The sequence below is a fragment of the Salmo salar genome, chromosome ssa20, assembly GCF_905237065.1.
Source record: "Salmo salar chromosome ssa20, Ssal_v3.1, whole genome shotgun sequence".
NCBI lineage: Eukaryota > Metazoa > Chordata > Actinopteri > Salmoniformes > Salmonidae > Salmo > Salmo salar.
In genome coordinates, this window is record NC_059461.1 from 46,704,994 (window position 1) to 46,725,358 (window position 20,365).

The 20,365-nt window shown below is 40.4% G+C and overlaps 1 protein-coding gene across 4 annotated transcripts in view; it reads left to right on the plus strand.

Moving 5' to 3' along the window:
• LOC123729215 (rho guanine nucleotide exchange factor 12) overlaps positions 1-20,365 on the plus strand; it is an 80,819-nt gene that overhangs the window by 36,873 nt on the left and 23,581 nt on the right. The window contains exons 2-6 of one of the 4 annotated variants that reach the window (XM_045703468.1): positions 9,319-9,339; positions 10,137-10,228; positions 17,049-17,105; positions 18,624-18,722; positions 19,519-19,568. In XM_045703468.1, the coding sequence (XP_045559424.1) occupies positions 9,319-9,339; positions 10,137-10,228; positions 17,049-17,105; positions 18,624-18,722; positions 19,519-19,568 (319 nt within the window). Of the gene's footprint in view, positions 1-9,318; positions 9,340-10,133; positions 10,229-17,048; positions 17,106-18,623; positions 18,723-19,518; positions 19,569-20,365 lie in introns of all 4 variants that reach the window. The other 3 variants (XM_045703467.1, XM_045703469.1, XM_045703470.1) reach the window with 3 other exon arrangements.

The window sequence follows — 20,365 nt, forward strand, 5'->3', positions numbered from 1 at the left end:
TTATATTTCATCACATTCCCAGTGCGTCAGAAGTTTACATACACTCAATTAGTATTTGGTAGCGTTGCCTTTAAATTGTTTAACTTGGGTCAAATGCTTCAGGTAGCCTTCCACAAGCTTCCCACAATAAGCTCCTGACAGAGCTGGTGTAACTGAGTCAGGTTTGTAGGCCTCCTTGCTCGCACATACTTTTTCAGTTCTGCCCACAAATTCTCTATAGGATTGAGGTCAGGGCTTTGTGATGGCCACTCCAATACTTTGACTTTGTTGTCCTTTTCCTCTGAATCAGGGTAACAGCATTGCTACTTCCTCTTACAGTTCACTGTTTTCTATCCCCCCAGCCACTCCTCTCTTGTCGAAAATGACTCACAGACAAGCTCTGTTTTTCGGCGTCCTCCTCTGTTTGGGGTGTCCCTGAACCAGGCCCTTTTGGCACATTGCCAGTTTCCCAAGAAAACACAAACCCTCAATTGAGTATTCAAGTCTGGCCCCGCCTTTACTGCCCCTCCCATTCCCCACCTTCTTCTCTGCTGCTCCCTTTAGTTCCTCCCACTTTGTCCTCTTCCTACTAACTCCCCCCTTCTCCACCGCTTCTTCCAATGTGAATCCTGGTCCGGGCGCCTATAGCTGGATGTTTTGTGAGGATTCTGCCCCGCTGGCATAACAGTGCAGTGAGAAACCTGGCAAAAACATCCAGGGACATTCAGGCAGAAGGCCATGAGTTCACAACAGACATTTGTCTTTGTAATAATTTTTTTTCTCTACACTGACTTTTAAATAAAAAAAAATGTTTTACAAAGAGCACGTGTGTGCCTACGTTGAAAAAATGTAGGAGCTCACAAAGAATTTTAGGAGGACAATTAAAATATTTTATGCAACAAAGCATTTTCTTTGTAGTAATGGTGCAAGCATGACGGTCATGAATCTGCGTTCAGTGTATTCTACATGGCACTCAGGGGCTGCAACAACTATCATCTGGGTGCTACTTTTTTTTAAATAGGTGCTCTGGTGCCCCCGAAATGTAAAATTCCAGGTCACACAGCTAAATATTTAGGTGCATATGCAAGTAAAATGGTCACACTGTAGAGCCCTGCTTTCTTGAAATACAGCCCAATATCTTTATATAGCATTCAGGAAGCCTTCTAGCAAATGCTTTTGCTCAATGATGATGAATGTTGGTTTTGAAAGTTAACAGATACTGGTAGCGTATATTCTTTTTGAGAGCGACTGCTCTTCGTTTTCTTTCCGTTTCTCCTATGATTCACTGAGGGAGAGAACAACACATCTTCAAGCTATGATTATAAGTCCCTGGGTTTAACCTCATTGAGGTTGTTTGTGCTTACTTTTCCATTTCTCCTCTATGGCTTTTTGATGGAGTTGCAGGCAGCCGTCTCTGGAACTTATTACAGTCTGAGAACATTTCATAAATGGGCCATTCAGCTCGTCATTGCCTCGCTGAATGGGATTCAGTGTCGCTAGAAAAGAGATTTAATATGGGTAGTTGGTGAGACAAATGTCTCATACGGTCGACATTCACTCTTACAAACAACAATACAAAATTTGGTCTCACTTCAGTATTGCTGGAGAGGAACTGGAACTTTAGTTTACTAGTTGGTCTTTAGCCTACTAGTTCAGCTTCATGCATAAATCAATTTGAATTCGATCACCTTTTGATGGCACACCTTTTTGATTTGAACGAAACCTTCCATACATATTTTCCCATTGTAGAAATACTCAAAAAGTTAGTTTTTGGACTTGAATGCCAAAACAATTGAGATAAACCTATTTTGCATACCCCACCATACTATGAGACATCCATGTCCTCATCACTGGAAAAGATAAACGGTTGAGATTGATATAATTTAGAAGTTAGCAAAAAGGACTATTAAACTATTTAATTTATTAGAAAGGGGAAAAAAAAGAAAATGTTATACCTTAAATGTAAATGATCTAAAAAAGTTTTTTTTTTTTTTTCTTCTTCAAAAAGTCACTTTCTGACCACTGCCATGGGAAAACATGTATGGAAAGTGTTTTTTTGTTTTGTTTTAAATCAAGACATGCTGTCAAAAGGTGATGTACCCTTTATGTATTTGTAACCCATCACCCCTTTTTATGAGACAGTACCAATGATTTAGTTTACTTAAATCAGCCTAAACTCACTTATAGGTCTGATTTTCAAGAGGTAGCCTCATTATTATATTGAGTCATGCCTAAGAAGGCTGCAGCTTACCCAAGTCATTAATAAGGAGCTTGTTTAGGCTTTGTGTTTGAAAACCGTAGTCATCAGAATAAGTTGTACCCACAGACTGGGGAAACTCCCTGAATCTTAACTAGGGCCCTATAAAATCTGCGATACGGAGAACGTAGACAGAATCGCGGAATCCAGACATTAAAATGCAATTCAACAACCTACATCCCACTGCTGGCTTGCCAGTAAAGCTAAGCAGGGTCGGTCCCTGTAACTATTCCCCAGGTCGTTGCTGTAAATGAATGTGTTCAGTCAATTTAACACCAATTTATATCGCAAAATTACAAATACAGTGCACATTTTCCACATTTTGTTAGGTTACAGCCTTACTCAACAAAAAAAATAATCCTCATCAATCGAGACAATGCCTCATAATGACAAAGCAAAAACAGGTTTCTAAATTACATTTACATAAGTATTCAGACCCTTCACTCCGTACTTTGTTGAAGCACCTTTGGCAGCGATTACAACCTTGAGTTATCTTGGGTATGACACTACAAGTTTGGCACACCTGTATTTGGGCAGTGTCTCCCACTCCTCTCTGCAGTTGCTGCACAGCTGTTTTCTGATCTCTCCAGAGATGTTCGATCGGGTTCAAGTCTGGGCTCTGGATGGGCCACTCAAGGACATTGACACTTGTCCCGAAGCTACTCCTGCGTTGTCTTGGTTGTGTGCTTTGGGTCGTTGTCCTGTTGGAAGGTGAACCTTCACCCCAGTCTGAGGTCCTGAGCGCTCTGGAGCAAGTTTTCATCAAGAATCTCTCTTTATTTTGCTTCGTTCGTCTTTCCCTAGATCCTGACTAGTCTCACAGTCCCTGCCGCTGAAAAACATCCCCACAGTATGATGCTGTCACCACATGTTTCCTCCAGACGTGACGCTTGGCATTCAGGCCAAAGAGTTCAGTCTTGGTTTCATCAGACCAGAGAATCTTGTTTCTTATGGTCTGAGAGTCCTTTAGGGGCCTTTTGGCAAAATCCAAGTGGGCTGTCATGTGCATTTTACTGAGGACTGGCTTCTGTCTGGCCACTCTACCATAAAGGCCTGATTGCTAGAGTGCTGCAGAGATGGTTGTCCTTCTGGAAGGTTCGCCCATCTCTGCAGAGGAACTCTGGAGCTTTGTCAAAGTCCCGATTTTGCTCAGTTTGGCTGGCCGGCCGGCCAGCTCTAGGAAGAGTCTTGGTAGTTCCAAACTTCTTCCATTTAAGACTTATGGCGGTCACTGTGCTCTTGCGGACCTTCAATGCTGCAGAAATGTTTTCATACCCTTCCCCAGATCTGTGCCTCAACACAATCCTGTCTCGGCGCTCTACGGACAATTCCTTCGACCTCATGGCTTGGGACCTCATATAGACAGGTGTGATCCTTTCCAAATCATATCCAATCAATTGAATTTATCACCGGTGGACTCCAAGTTGTAAAAACATCTCAAGGATGATCAATGGAAACAGGATGCACCTGAGCTCAATTTCAAGTCTCATAGCAAAGGGTCTGAGTACTTGTGTAAATATGGTATTCCTAAAATCTGTTTTTGCTTTGTCATAAAGAGGTATTGAGTAAAACATTTCATTTAATCCATTTTATAATAAGGCTGTAATGTAACAAAATGTGGAAAAAGCGAAAGGATCTGAAAACTTTGAACTTAGGGAATTAACTAAATGTATTGGAAAGTAATTACTATGCCCATGTTTATCATAAGACATGAATAGAATGCATCAGTGTTTTATATTTCATGCAACTTTCTGAGGAGGCAACAAGAATTCCCCGTCTATGTGTTGTGCTCGCGTCTACCACTTTGTGTAGCAGGTAGCGATGATGCTAATGAAGAGTCTTCTGGTAGATGGAAAACTTTCCCAAATGTTAAATTTTTTTACTGGACCGTGAGTTCTGTGTGCATAAATGAGAATAATTTGCTGGTGTCAAACCTTGAATGAAAACATGATATGTATTTTGAAATCTGAGAAACCGCTCTTTCAAGTGATTTGACATACAATGGCACCACATCAATCAAATTGTAATCAGTCAAGAAAAAACACTTGTCAAAATGTGTATCTTATATGAAAATCAATGCTTTTCTCCCCAACAAGTGCCATTTATCTAACTTTCTAATGGCGATAGAGAAAAACGGAGTCTTCATTATTTTGTAAGGTTTGATCATCTGAAATCAGAATATAAATACCTTTTACTGTGAATGAGTTAGATGTTTTAGTGACCGGTTATATTTTTCTGTGATCGACACTTATCTTATCTGGATAGTATATTAAACACATATCTGCACCCTCAAAAAAAACAAATATCATTTAGTTTTACATATGTTAAGGAAAGACAAACAAGTGATATAATATTAATAAAACAAGAATAATATTAGAGGGAATACATTTTCTCATTCAAACCTGAAAATGAAGACTAATTTATATCGCTTTCATAAACATAATATGATACAGCATTCATTTCAGGGCTACTTTAATCAACATTTTTACTGGAATTACAAAATCTGAAACAATACCAGGCATATAACAACAATTGGCTTTTTTACATTTTCAATTTCTACATTCAACTAGCATATTGTCTATCACACGAAGATTCAGAAAGGGAACAATTCCAAAAGCACAACATTATTTTAGTCATTACATTTCCAAGTCCTTCATATCTCCAAGGTCATTAGTCATGAAGAAAGGGAAAACATGCAAGGGAGAGGGAACATGCAGGAAAGGGAAACATACAAGAGAGGTAAAATTACTACTTAATATCTGAGCTACATCCGAGTCCCTTTTACTAGTGCCTTTTTCCGCAATAAGTCCGTCACTGGAATGCCACAACCTAAAACAATTTCGGGCCTCTCCGATGCAAAACCGTTTGCCCTCGTATTCAAGTGCCACACAAACAAACCAGGTCCTGTTGTCCTTTATCTTTCCTGTAACAATATCTAGAGGGGGCCTGTAAACTAGGCACGTGCTGTGTGTGAAAAGATGAGCTTACAGTTTTCACAGGCAAAGGTGTGTTGATAGATGGATACCTGTCATTAACATCAATACCTAACCAATGAGCAAAGTACTTTCGGAATGTAATCTGTCAGTAACCAGTTTGACAACTGCAATGTGAACACAGTGTAAAAAGTGTTTTCCACCACTTATGGGTCTTCTGCAAAACATTGTAGGAGTTGATCACTTGATCAGACTTGTCAACCCCACCCATCTGTTTATTTTAATCGTGGATTACAGCAGGCTGGCAGACCACTTTCCTATTCCAAACATCATCCTCTAGCCGCTTTACTTGAGTGGAATCCTTTGCACTGGGAAAATTGGAAAGGCAAGTGACAGTACGTGTCTCTCTCCACTGTATGGCCAATACATTGCCGTCTAACCTACACAAATGCATATCCCCACACTCAGTTTGATGCTCTCACTTTTGAAAGTCCTTAAATGTGTCAGGAAACTGATTCCAGTTTACCCTAGAAGTCCCACATGCATTGAAACTCTGTTTTCTCAGACTACTTACGCACGGGGGTGATGTATAAAAGTTGTCGAACCAAACCTATCCGTGGTTTGCATATGGCCCAACTAATTCCTCAACTTTCCTGGCTAGGTGAACCACACAACCATCCCAACTGCCGGTGTAAACATTGACATTTAAAATGTAGCCTGTGTCAGAACAAGCAATGACCCATAATTTAAATCCCCACCTAGTTGGCTTCCCTTATCATATAGTGCTTGAATCCTGATCGCCCCTTTGATTTGACCATGCGCTCATCTATGGCTTCATTGTGGTTTGCTGATATAGCTTTTTACAAATCTTTTTCAGGTGGTCCAGTAAGTACTGCGGTTTTCTAAGCCTATCTGCATTATCCTCAGTGGCAGGATCCACATGTAACGCAGCCAAGAGAACTTTGAAGCGATTACCCTAGAACCCTGGAGAGACTTTGTACCCCAGTATCGATGAAGGTCAGACTACCTAGATCTAAACCAACTGGACGTTCTGCCTGAAAGGGATAGATTCCGGTACCCATGTATCAACATTATCATAGGACTGAAACATGCTATTGGGCAAGACCGTGTGTTTACACTTACGGGGATATGGAGCACGAACGTGAAGACAAGATGAGAGAAAATAGATAATTGTTAGTATACTTAATAATATATATTTTTAAAACATAGTCCTTTTCCAATTGTATTTATTTTATTTTGTATTTCACCTTTATTTAACCAGGTAGGCTAGTTGAGAACAAGTTCTCATTTGCAACTGCGACCTGGCCAAGACAAAGCATAGCAATTTAACACATACAACAACACAGAGTTACACATGGAATAAACAAAACAGAGTCAATAATACAGTAGAACAAAAGAAAACAAAACGTCTATATACAGTGAGTGCAAATTAGGTAAGTTAAGGCAATAAATAAGCCATGGTGGCGAAGTAATTACAATATAGCAATTAAACACTGGAATGGTAGATGTGCAGAAGATGAATGTGCAAGTAGAGATACTGGGGTGCAAAGGAGCAAGATAAATAAATAAAATAAATAAATACAGTATGGGGATGAGGTAGGTAGATAGATGGGCTGTGTACAGGTGCAGTGATCTGTGAGCTGCTCTTACAGCTGGTGCTTAAAGCTAGTGAGGGAGATATGAGTCTCCAGCTTCAGAGATTTTCGCAGTTTGTTCCAGTCATTGGCAGCAGAGAACTGGAAGGAAAGACGACCAAAGGAGGAATTGGCTTTGGGGTTGACCAGTGAGATATACCTGCTGGAGCGCGTGCTACGAGTAGGCCAATATATCAAGGCCTGATGATATATAACAATAACATGTCTTAGGCTATTCTTTGGAGGGGTTGTCACTGATTTACAGCGGTGTTTGTTTAGACCATGAGACATCCCAAAAATCGGTTTTCTCACAAAACACGATGATGTTCTCTGTTTTGCTCTACGAATCCACAAGTCTCAGGAGAATCATCTGAAGTCGGTACATCTGCCAACTTCTGTCTGTAGCGTCCGGACCATTTGGGCTAAACACTAATATGACCCCTCTGTGCAAAGGTGAGACTGTTTTTGTTTTGTTTTGCTCTAGGGTGCCCACAGGCCTCACAAGACTTGTCTGGTCCCGTGGTACCAGTAAAAAAAAATTAAGGCCAAAAATATATTTTCTGCAAGTATTTTTTTAATTTTATACTTCAAGCGGCCTTAAAACTCTAAATCAAATAGCTAAATGATCCTTGGTATGACCTTCTTAAAACAATTCCATGTAGCTTAGTCGAAACTCCCCTCCCTTGGCTAAGACATGGCTTAGACTCTGATGGGATAATGCAGACATTATAACCTATCAAAAGAGGGGTTTTATGAACAGATTCTTTATTGTAGTGCAGAGATATTGTGACAAACATCGAAAACATGTTTCAGATTTGTATTTTATTTTTATGAATGGGCTGGAAAGAGTTAAATGTCAACTACAAAGTAGCCTATGCTTACCTGGTAGAATTATATCATGATTATCAATCCAGTGGGTATTTGTTTCGTGAACTCTACCATCACTTGCACTACGCAAAAACACAGCTATATACCATTTTTCCCAGACTGCAAAAGTTGTCATCTGATGTGGTTTAAGCATTGTTGTGGAAATCCAAGTTAATCATTTTTCTATTCAAATCTTGTGGTTTCTGAGAGCGAAAACCTGACAAAACAGGGGGAAACGGAAACCTGGAAAAACAAAATGGAGAGAACTGAATTTGGGGAGAATCAGGCAAAACATTCAACAGATTTTATAGGGCCCTACTTAACTGGATCATAATGGCTAATCCTTCAAGTGGTCTCTTTCACTTCCTGGACCCTGTGATAATGCGGGCTTAGCACTGTTTGCTGACAACTGAAGCAAGCTTAAAAAGTTAATAGGGAATGAGTGAGATTTTCCAAATCCTGACTGGTGCTGCCTTTTCTCCTCGGAGCCGCAGTGCTGCCTGCTACCTCTGCAGCCTGGACGTTTCTAACTCAGGAAACGGGAGCTATGCCAGGAGTGCTCATTGTTTCTGGGAATCTGTCCCTGTTTTCAGCCTTGGTGCTGGTGAGGTTAGCTTTCCCCCCCCAAGTCTGGGTCAGGGCCCTTGTTTAAGGAAAATAAAAAGGGGGAAAATGGCATGATATGGATGTGTCTGTTCTCTGGCCTGTTTTTTTTTATCCTTCATGGGATAGCCTATTTATTAATTTGGGTTATAAAAATGGATCATTAAAATTATTAGCATTGGTACATAGTTACCAATGCTAACCTAAGCTATAATGGCTTGCTGAAGCGCTTATTCAGCCTTCTACATGGGCTTGACCGGCTTGTTCACTGTCATTACTTCACAGCCACAGGAAATTCACTTCTAAAGAACTAGCCTAATCCACACATGGCCAACAAAGATCAATGACAGTTCCTCCTCAGTTGTTTCCTCATGAGAACACTCAAACTGCTGGAACCTGCCTCATTATTGATGTGATGGAGCTTAAATGAACAGCATAGAATCTGCTTTTTTTATTTTAAAGTCAATCATTGTGATTAATGGTCTTAGCTCTTCCAATCAAGCAACCAATGCTTCTCTAGAAAAGTTCCCTATTTCAATATATTGATACCCTACTTTACCCCCTACCCCACTTACAGACACTAATCCCTGCAAGGCACTACATACAGGCAGCCAGCCAGTCTGCATCCCAGTCGACAGACTGAGCAGAGCATGACTCAGATTTTATGATCATGACAGTGGTCTGTTTTTGAACTGTAAAGGACACAATTGGATAAGATCTGAGAAGGGGGGGGGATTTGACCTGGCAAAGCCTTTAATCTTTGAGCTGCTGCTGTCTGTATTAAAGAAAGCTGGTGTAGTTTCACCAGGATTATGATGTTTACGAGGGTCAGTCTCGGGAGGCGCTTCAGTAGACCTCTTGTTTTTGCTGCTCCCAAAACCCCTTGCAAAGTACCTGCATTGTACTGTACAGGCTCACATGTTCTTGTTTGAATCTGCTGTCTGCTGATGTTGTCATCACTCTATGTTGTTGCTCGAATCGGATTATGTTGATGATTGACACTCTCCCCTCTTTTACCCTGCAGGTTTCCCAATAAAGCAAACAGGTAAGAAACCTCATTTCATACAACCAAGCAGTAAGCTGTTTTATACGTGTGTTTCTGACGTTTCTACCCAACACAGAAGTAATGTTGTAGGCCTAACCACCAACAGAACACACAGGCCAGATGAAGGAAATGAAGCGGTCTTTAGGAGAAGCCTGCCTGCTACACACACACACACACACACACACACACACACACACACACACACACACACACACACACACACACAGTGGTCCTCCTCACTCAGAGTTCAGCGTCAGACAGGGGAGGGGGACAAAGGGGTCCTTCTTTTAGCACGGCCCATCTCTGCCTAGTCCGGAGAGAAAACAGAGGCCTTTTACAGCCACATGTATGCAGAGCAGGGTCCAGGGTCTGGCCTTATGACATTCCTCTGACGAGGGCCCATTCACTCGCTCCTCCAGCTCTTACAGACCCACTCAGCAGCACAGCCAGTCCAGATCATCTGTCAAATGCAGTTATCATATTCATAAGATGTCACCTCGTCGTTGATGGGATGGCCATTGAGTGAACAATTAAGTTTCTTTGTTTTGTGCTTGTGGATATTCCCATCAGCATTGCAGTTATTGGTAGCACTCCCCGACATTTAAATTGTATGTTATGTTTCCTATAGAAAAAGGACAGTTGTCAGTGTTGTAGGCCTAGTAGCTGCTCACAAGTAACATATTGTGTTCTTCGATAGCACACTGGCTGTGCTCCTCAATTCTCATCAGGTTAACTCTTATGGTTTACGTTTTTCAGACGTTTCCTTGTTTTTACAAAGCTCTCTCTCTTTTCAGAAGCAGTAGCATTCTCAGTAAAGATCACCCCCCTGATAAGAAACCCAAAAGTGATAAACCGGCAGTCTCCTCTTCACATGAGTTTGACCCTACAGGTAAACTTTCTGACACACACACGTACACACACAGATGAATGTTTTGCAATCGGCATGATGGGATGGTGAGAGTCGATGGTGTATGCTATGCACTATGCTTTATGTTCACTGTGTGGATATGCACTGTTTTTTATCTCTGATCTGCTCCTGAATTTCTGAACCTTTAAGGCCACCATGTCTTTATTAGGTCTTGCAGAAGTCTCGCTCTATTTGATTAAGCGCAGATCTTTGCACAATCACGTCTTCTGTTCAGTGTTATTGTACACAAACTGTTTGGTGTCCTTAATGCCAAGTGAAAAAAAACACCAGACAACTTTTTCGTTCATTCACACTATTGAAATCTGGGCGTATAAGAGAAAAAGCACAGATTATGTTTGGGTATGATGACTCATCACTAGCTCTCTTTATTCTCATCAAACAACCAGGGTGATTTAAAGATAGAATTTTCATGCCCTCCAACTTATCTCAGAATGACGCAACGAACACGGACAAGACGTGTTCTGCGAGAGGTTACCCAAGACAAGTCTCGGAGTGGTTGTATCACTTCCGTTCATTTTCTTCTGACGTTTAGGCCCACACTCTAGTCTCATTCTGTCAGGCTAAAGCACAGTTACGTAGAGAAGCAGCAAGCAATGTATTCCAATCTTTAGTGGAGTAATATTATCAAATAATTATTCCCGTTGAAAGATGAGAGATTGGATGAGGTTTCATTCCGATGGACTTTTCTTTACCCCTGTTGCATGTGCACGTTTCTTACTCTGTATTTCACCTTTTGGCTTGCCTTTTTGTGTTGCATGATTCCTATTTCCTAACAATGATATCCCCAAATAGTTTTCAAGCGCCATCTTTCTTTAACGTGATCAGGATTTCTAAATGAATTGGCTGTTTTTTGGGGTTTAAGTCAGTTGTCTCAGTGCTAGTCTCAAGACATTATCTTTCACTGGCATGTTAATAGTTAACAATAACAACAGAGTGTACTTGAGATTGGACTTGGGTTTGGATGGAATACTACCATTTTAACTCTCTATTGTCACAGAATGTCATTATAAGCAGAGGCATATATTTTTCGTAGTGTAAAATAATTGTGCAAAGAAATTTGCGTTAAGGAGGTGATTATTTAACTAGAGTTGAGTAAACTGAGCAATACATAAATAGTCGGCTCTTTGTAACACACATTGTTGAAGAAAGGTTTCAAATAAAATCACGCTGCCAGCTTGAGTTTTGCACTTTGTACAATTATTTTGCACTACGGAAATATCCCCTATAGCCTATAAAGATACCCTGGCTTTCTCTATACAGTGCCTTGCAAAATTATTCATACCCCTTGGATTTCTTCACATTTTGTTGTTACAAAGTGGGATTAAAATGTATTAAAACATTATTTTTTTTTTTAATAGGAATTAAATAACAAAAATATAGTCATTCCATAAGTATTCAGCTCTTTGTAACACAATAAAATGTGAAGAAATCCAAGGCGGTATGAATACTTTTGCAAGGCACTATATGTCTCGGATCATTAGTTTTAATGAGTCTAGATGGGCAATTCCACAGTAACGGAATTACGCTTTGACTCTTTCAAATGTATGTCAAACAAAAACCATTGATTTCAAAGTTTCACAAACCATACAATTCTATGCACAAGGACAATTTACACACGTTTCACAAAAACACATTTACTGGAAGAACTGTGCAGATGCAAAGTTTGTTAGAAGAATTACGGTTAAAAAAAAAACTGTTGTTTTCCGAAAATGCAATATTTGCTCCGAATTAAGATTCTAAGATGTCTGTAGAAAGGAGTGTCAGCTATGACATGACACCTTAAATTTGAAAAACATTATTATGGTTCTTGAACTATAGTAGGTGAAGTGGATTTACGGTTATGGAATTACATCATGGGTCTCTGATCTGTACTATACAGCAATACATAATTATGGATATTAATATACAGTACCAGTCAAAAGTTTGGACACACCTAATCATTCAAGGGTTTTTCTTTATTTTTACAATTTTCTACATTGTAGAATAATAGTGAAGACAACAACTATGAAATAACACATATGGAATCATGTAGTAACCAAAAAAGTGTTAAACAAATCAAAATATATTTTATATTTGAGATTCTTCAAATAGCCACCCTTTTCCTTGATGACAGCTTTGCGCACTCTTGGCATTCTCTCAACCAGCTTCATGAGGTAGTCACCTGGAATGCATTTCAATTAACAGGTGTGCCTTATTAAAAGTTAATTTGTGGAATTTCTTTCCTTAATTCTTTTGAGCAAGTCAGTTGTGTTGTGACAAGACTCACCATGGTGGAGCTAACCAGCAGCCAGCGGCATTTGCTCCACTGGTAGCCTATTTGTGGGTGCTTTTCCAAAGCCTATGTTAGATACTGAAGTGAGTGTAATTGGCTCCAATTAATGTAATTTCCTCAATATCAGGAGTTGAGAAATAAAGTTGGCATCATTAGAAACAACGTTATATTTTCTATACAGTAGGTTTGTAATTATTTTTTATATTTTTCAAGGACCCCATGCAGTTGAATACCCCTGCAGTACAGTACAGTACAGTAGATTATACTGTACTCTACTCTAGTGGGTGAGAATGCTTATTCCAGTATTTATTTTGACAGGGTGTCATATTGAGACTGTGTTTACATTTTTCAAATGAGCCATGCACAGTACAAACACACGTCAATACAAAACATAGTAAAATACTACATTACAAAACAAGATCATAAACTAACACAATCTTCACATAGAGCATTCCCCACTGTTTTAAATTCTCTAAAGGGCAACATGCATTCAAGCCTGAGCCTCCCCTGAACACATTACACATCTGTGGAGCATAAAAGCAGCTCTCCCTAAATCAGAAGCCACCCTATAGCGCACTCTAATCTTGTGTTCTTGTATTGTATTCTATTATTTTGACCTTGACGAGTGTTGTCAGATACATCGGAAGTTTCTGCCGGAGCGCTTTGTAAATAAACAAAAGGGAATGCTGCTCTCCTCTTACATAAAGAGATTCCCAACCCACCTTTTGTTACAATACACAGTTGTGAGTTCTAAAATGATTACTAGTAATCAATCTAAGGGCACAATGGAAAACAGCATCTAAAAGTTTAAGTGTGGACTCTGCTACGTGCATGTAGATTATATCTCCGTAATCTAAAACAGACAAAATGGTCTGGACAACTTCCTTTTTATTATCAAAAGACAGACATGCTCTACTGCTGTAAAATAATCCAATTTTGATCTTGAATTTCTTTACCAGCTCAGAAACATTTAATTTCAAATGGCAATTTATCATCTAGGCAGATATCAAGATATTTATAAGAGAGAACTCACTCAATTTGTGTTCTGTTCAGGCTAGTGAATTCAAGGTCACTTAAGTCTAAGTTACGGGACCTAGAAAATAGCATGTATTTTGTTTGGTTTGCGTTAAGTACTAACTAAGATCTAAGAGTGACTTCTGTAGCGCTTGGAAATCAGACTGCAATTGTGAAAAGGCTTGGTGTTGCAGACCAAGTAAAAAAAAAAAACAGTTAATGTCAAGCCCTTCATAATGTAAAAATGTTTTTAAAAGTGTGATGCAATGTAGGCATACAATGAACATCGCATATAGGCTACTGTATATAGAAATCAAAAGCTATTTCCATGTGAAAATGTTATGGGATTTGCTCCATTGGTTTTGTTGGTAGGCCCTACATTATGCTCAAATAGCCACAATAGCCTATTGGCTACTGTCTAAAACTGTAAGGGTACAGCCTAAGTGTTCACTGTAAACGCGTGCCGGAAATTGCACATATTTCTCACAAGGTTCAAGTTTCCGCTCACAAGACCTAAAATTTGCCCTGTGCCCCCCAAAAATTGAGGGAACATTGGTCCCCACTCTTCTGGAGTGCCAGCACATAAGCTGCCTTTCATACTTTTGGAATATTTCCCGATATCAATGTTACATTTAAAATGTGGGTTATTGAGCCAGTGATGAGGGGTGCTGAAAGATAGGTGGTAGGTGTCATAGTAAGTGTCAGTAAGGGCCGGGAGAGGAGAAAGGGTGGGTTTTCACAGTTTTGCTTTGACCACTAGATGACAGAAAGATAACAGTTATGAGCTGAACATAACAGTATGCCAGTGGAAGGGAGGACAGTAGCAGGTGACCCAACTGTGGTTTGTAACTACTATGAATTCCCATTGTAGCTAATTCAACTGCTGTAATTCCGTTACAGATTTGGAATCAGACATTCTGTGTTTTAATTACTTTAGTTTTTTACAAACTTTATTAGTAGAATCACTAACTAATTGGTAGATCTACCTTGTTATTTTTGTGCACTTTCATCATCCTCCCCCCTCATGAGGTAGGGGATTAGAAAATATTTTAAAGATATTGTGGCTTTTCCGTAATGGAATTTGAAGGCACAAGGCAATGTTTCTTAAACTTACAGAATGCAAAAACTTTCTCCAAAACTAAATCTAAGTGTTGATATTATTTGGCAGGGGTCTTTACTTCAACATTATTGTGTTTTGATGTATTTCTAATACCTTTTAAGACTTTTTTATGTTAGATGTTGCCTTAGACCCCTTTTCCATCTGTTTGACCAGAAATCAAGCCTTTGCTTATTCCACATTTTTAGGATGGGAAATGGTTGAAAAATTTATATATGCCTTAATTTCACAAAAATATAGAGTCTTTGCTTTCATTTGACAGCCAATCCTATGAACTTCACATGTTGGTGTTCATGGCTCCTTTTAGATTTTTTTAATTTTATTTATTTTTTATTTCACCTTTATTTAACCAGGTAGTCAAGTTGGGAACAAGTTCTCATTTACAATTGCGACCTGGCCAAGATAAAGCAAAGCAGTTTGACACATAAAACAACAGAGTTACACATGGAGTAAAACAAACATACAGTCAATAATACAGTAGAAAAATAAGTCTATATACAATGTGAGCAAATGAGGTGCGATAAGGGAGGTAAAGGCAAAAAAGGCCATGGTGGCGAAGTACATACAATATAGCAAGTAGAACACTGGAATGGTAGATTTGCAGTGGGAGAAAGTGCAAAGTAGAAATAGAAATAATGCGGTGCAAAGGAGCTAAATAAATAAAAACAGTAGGGGAAGGGGTAGTTGTTTGGGCTAAATTATGGATGGGCTATGTACAGGTGCAGTAATCTGTGAGCTGCTCTGACAGCTGGTGCTTAAAGCTAGTGAGGGAGATAAGTGTTTCCAGATGGAAATGTCCAGATACTAGCTAAATTTGTTGATGATGTAAGCATCCTTGAAATATCATGAAAGCTATTACTTTTACAAATTGTGTATATGTCGTCATCAATAAAACATCACAATAAGATGCAGAGTGTTCAATTTGCCTGCTGGGGGGTCAAGGAAACTCCCAGCTCTGCTAAAACCATTGACAACTACGTGCCGTTTGTAAGGGACTGTTGAATAAAATGTGAACTATTTGGTTGTAATACCATCACCTCTTGAAGAGCATAGTCAGAACAAAAAATGTCTGATTATTCCATGCAAAACAATTGCGCATATTTAGCACTCATCAGAGTTATACAGCACGTATCTGCCTGCTTTTCATGATCAGTAAGCATCAATTGATCATGTCATTTCACATTGGATATTTGAGTGATATAAAAGTGAACTACACCTGACAAGTATGAGTGGTTTAGATTAATTTCCCATCCTTTGTGGGCTCTGCCTGTCAAGCAGCAGAAGGGCACGTTTCCTGATGTACTGTTAGCTGATAATGTTTACTTTACAAGCTACTGGTAGAAACGTTGTACAGTTGGCTAAACATAGTGGTAAGTAGACCTAATGTACTTTTCTTCAACCAATGTAGGCCTACCTAGCGAAATTACTTAACATCCCGTTTCAACATTGTTTTTAAGAGTGTTTAGTCACGCTTGCTGCAGACAGACATGATCGGCTACATTGATTGATGGACCATGTCAAATTGGCTAGCTAGCTAATAACATCACGTCAATATGGCTAATTAAACAAGCTAACTTTCAGGGGATAAACTAGACGGTTATATCCAAATATTGTTTGATTTGCTTTCTATCTAGAGTGATGATGAGAATAGTCCAACTGACAACTTTACCAGGACGAGGACTTGCCCATGACGAGTTCTTTCCAAAAGCCTAATCTCTGATGAAGCATGCAAAATAACACGTGTTGTTTGCTTAGCTAGCTAGCTACATGCCAAATGGATAGGCTACCCTCATGTAGCTGAAATTGCATGATCAATTGGTGTTTACTGTTCGTGAAAAACATGCAGTTACTGGCTATATAACTCTGATAGTTCCTACTATGCTCTTCAAGAGGTGATGATATTACAACCAAATAGTTCACATTTTATTCAACAGTCCCTTACAAACGGCACGTAGTTGTCAATGGTTTAGTGGGGCTGGGGTATCCTTGGCCCCCCAGCATCCAAATCGGACACTCTGCACCTTATTGTCATTTTTTTTTTTTTGTTATTGATGACAAGCTATGAAATCTATGCTGTTTTTTTTTAATTTGGTTCCAATCCTGTGATAGGCCTAAATTTCAACTGGTGTAATTAAAACATATAGGTGTAGTCAAACGTAATGTTTCAGCTACATACTTCATTCATACTCAGAAAGCCACACCCCTGTCATTCCATCCCATTATTTATTAGCTAATGTTTTATTTAGATTTCTCTGTCCCCATGTTTTCTCCTATAATTTTCTTTCTCTTTGTTTGTCTCTTTTTTTCTTTTTGCGCTGGTTGTTGTTCTGTTGGGTGTTGTGTTGCTCTGCCTGCCCGCCTGCATTCTGGTGGGCCAGACGTTCTGGTGCAGAAGAGTGACTGTGTTCTAGTGGAGGGGAAGCCCGAGTCCTGTGGTAAGCTGCTCCTGGTTGGTGTCGCTAGGCTAGCTAGCTGCCTGCCTCTCTGCTGGTTGTTTCTCTCTCTCTCTCACTCACTCTCTCACTCTGACCCCCTCTGCTCCTCCCGATTCAAAACCCTCCCCCAGCCTAGAGCTCAAATCTCGCCTGACCCAGCCTCTCTTTTGTTTTGCTCCCCCCCCATCTGTGTCAGCTACACCCCTGACCAAACGTCCCACCCACACACCTCAGAGCACCGCCCCCCCCCTCCCGCTTGGGTGTATACACACACTGCATCGGATGCGTTGCCTTTGTCACAACCACAATAAAGCAAGGTTTAAGGGCCCGCTAGGAGGTTTTGATGTAAAACACTCAGGTTTGTGGAGGTCATGTCATTGTTTTATGGAGAGAAGTCTATATATATCAGGACAAAGGTAGCATGATAATATGCCAGCAGAGATGCATGCGGTTTGTCCGTCGTGACCAAACAGTACGAGTGTGAGCTTCTAGACTGGAGGGACTCAGCTACCAGAGTTGGGTCATGTTCAATTATCTGCCAGATGAGATTTTACCGACGTCTCTCGCTCCTTGGATGAAATTCAATTTCTGTGCAGAATCTATCGAAACAACCTCAATAACAAATGGAGATAAAAAAAGACCTTGGTAAACGGCATTTGAATAGACTAGGAATGTGTTGATTGACCATCAGTAGAAGCCCTTACAATAATGCCTTGTTTAGCCTATACCTTCCACTTCAATCAAACGTCCGCTCCCTTCCGCACAGGGTTCCAGAGATTTGGGAGTCCGTGCGGTTGGGGGTGGACTTCGATATTGCATGATTTGGTTTGAGCGGACCTCGCGGACGCCACAAAAGTGGAAGGTGTAGGACAAACTAAGACTTAAGTCTCATGAAGTGTCATGACAGTGAATCAGAAGGTTGTGTGGCGTCTGAATGTCATGAGCATGGCTCTCCCTTCCAAGACCCAGGCAAGCACAGCCTGCCTGTTGGAAGAGCTCAAGGAGGGCAGAGTACTAGGTCTCCACTCACTGACCCTCTCCAGCCTAGTCAATTACTAACTCATTGCCCTCCAAACACCTGTCTACCCTCATCTCCCAGTACAGGAGGTCAAGGTGTGTGTGCGCATCAAGCATGCACGTGTTTATGTGTGTCCCTGCATGTGCGTGCCCTTCTGTTTCAATGATTTTTGTGTGGTTTTGATTACAGTGCCTTGACATCTCAACACTCTACATACACTGTTCTACTAACTCCACTCGCTAACAGAAGTGTGTACATTAGCCTACAGATTTCAAGAACTCTTTGCACTTATTTGACCATAACCTTTACAGTGACCAATGAGTGCAGTAGTAGTCTTAATTTGAATCCTTCACCCTCAGTTCACAGTGTTGTTCTTTAGGCCTGCTACCTCTCCTTCACAGGACACCACTGGGTGTCTGGGTTCGCCTACCAAACTGGCCTGCGTCAAACTGAATCTGAGGCCCCTGTTTGTGACATTGTTCTCTCTCTGTACTGCGAAGGGCTTGTCCAGCGGTGTGTGATCATTCAGAAAGATGAGAATGGCTTTGGGCTGACGGTGAGCGGAGACAACCCAGTGTTTGTGCAGCTCGTCAAGGAAGGTAAGGTCGACCCCCCCCCCACACACACACACACACACACACACACACACACACACACACTACTTTTCATCCTCAATAGTCTCAGGGACAAATCTTAGTATCAGACCATCAGCCAAATACTGGTAAAAAAAAAAAAAAAAAAAATCACCGTGTGAGAGATGGGAATTCTAGCAGGCCCTGAATCCAAGGCAGCTCTTGTCTTGTCCCTTATAGAGGCTGATGTGTGTGTAGTGAGCTGCACACATGAGACCTTTCGGTTACTAGTCCAACGCTCTAACCACTAGGCTACGCTGCCGCCCCAAAATATATATATATATATAACGCATTAGCGTGACATGGTAGGAATTTCTGCCTGGTTGCCTAAGCTCCAGACTGACGTGTACAAAGCCGCACTGGTGTTTATGTTGTGACAGCACAGGCACTCATTTCTGGTGCCACCTATGTCTCAGTTGTCTCCTGACCCTATAATATTCCTCTGAATCCTATCCCATAATGAACCCTCTCTCTGGCTCCTAAAGCCCTATGTCTGGGGAGGAGCAGCCTAATGGGCTCCTTCAGCACCACACAACCACTGTGATGGTTAGGGGCCCGGAGTTCCTCACGATTAGGTCTGGAAAAACTCAGGCCCCAAGTTATGGTGTACGATATGTTACGATGTACTTTGACATTACTTTTATAGCGCAAACAGTGGTATTGTAATGGGTATATTGGGCGTTGTTCATCTTATACACTGTTATTTTTCCCTCCTAAAGGGATGTTCTGTGTTTTCCTGACTCTCGTCCCCTCTGTTTCCTAGATGGCGCTGCAGAGCGTGCGGGTGTACAGACAGGTGACCGGATCATCAAGGTACACTAATCTATACAGTTGCGGCTAAATATATTGGCACCCTTGCACTTTTCTTAAATAACTCCTATTTCTTCTCAAATAAGTTTAAATTAAAAACAACTTTTGGTCTCTACACGTTGTTGGATTTTCAACATTGTAGAACCAATTTTATTTTTGTTAACTTTGAGTTTGTAATTTTAATTTAGAAAATAAAGATAAATGGCATGGACAACACTATTGGCACCCCAGAGCTAGTACTTGGTTGCACAGCCTTTTGCCAAAATATCTTGTAACCATCAATGAGCTTGCTGCGCCTTTCTACTGGCAGTTTTGCCCACTTTTCAGTATCAAACTGCTCTAATTTTTCAGTGTTTGATGGGTACCCTCCACCAACTGCTGTTTCAGCTCTTGCCATAGGTTACAGATGTGATTTAGATCTGGACTTTTCATTGGCTACTCCAGAATAGTCCAGTGTTTCTTCTTGATCCAGTCCAGAGTGCTTTTGTGTTTGGGGTTTTTGTCTGGCTGGAAGACCCACAACCACGTTTGGACACAGGGTTGAACATTGCACTCCAAAACACTTTGATAATTGGCTCATTTTATGACATCACAGGGTAGGATTAAAAGTTTGAAAAAAAGAAAAAAAAGATTTTCAAAAGCTGAAACGAGTTTTCAGCCCAAGGGGAGGGTATTTTCCTGCTCCTCACTTAGAAATGTGCCGTTTTCATATATGTTCACACTGGTATTATGCTGGAGATAATAAAAATGAGTTAGAAAATTGGTTGCCCTTTTTAAGTTAAAATTGGTTCTGCAATGTT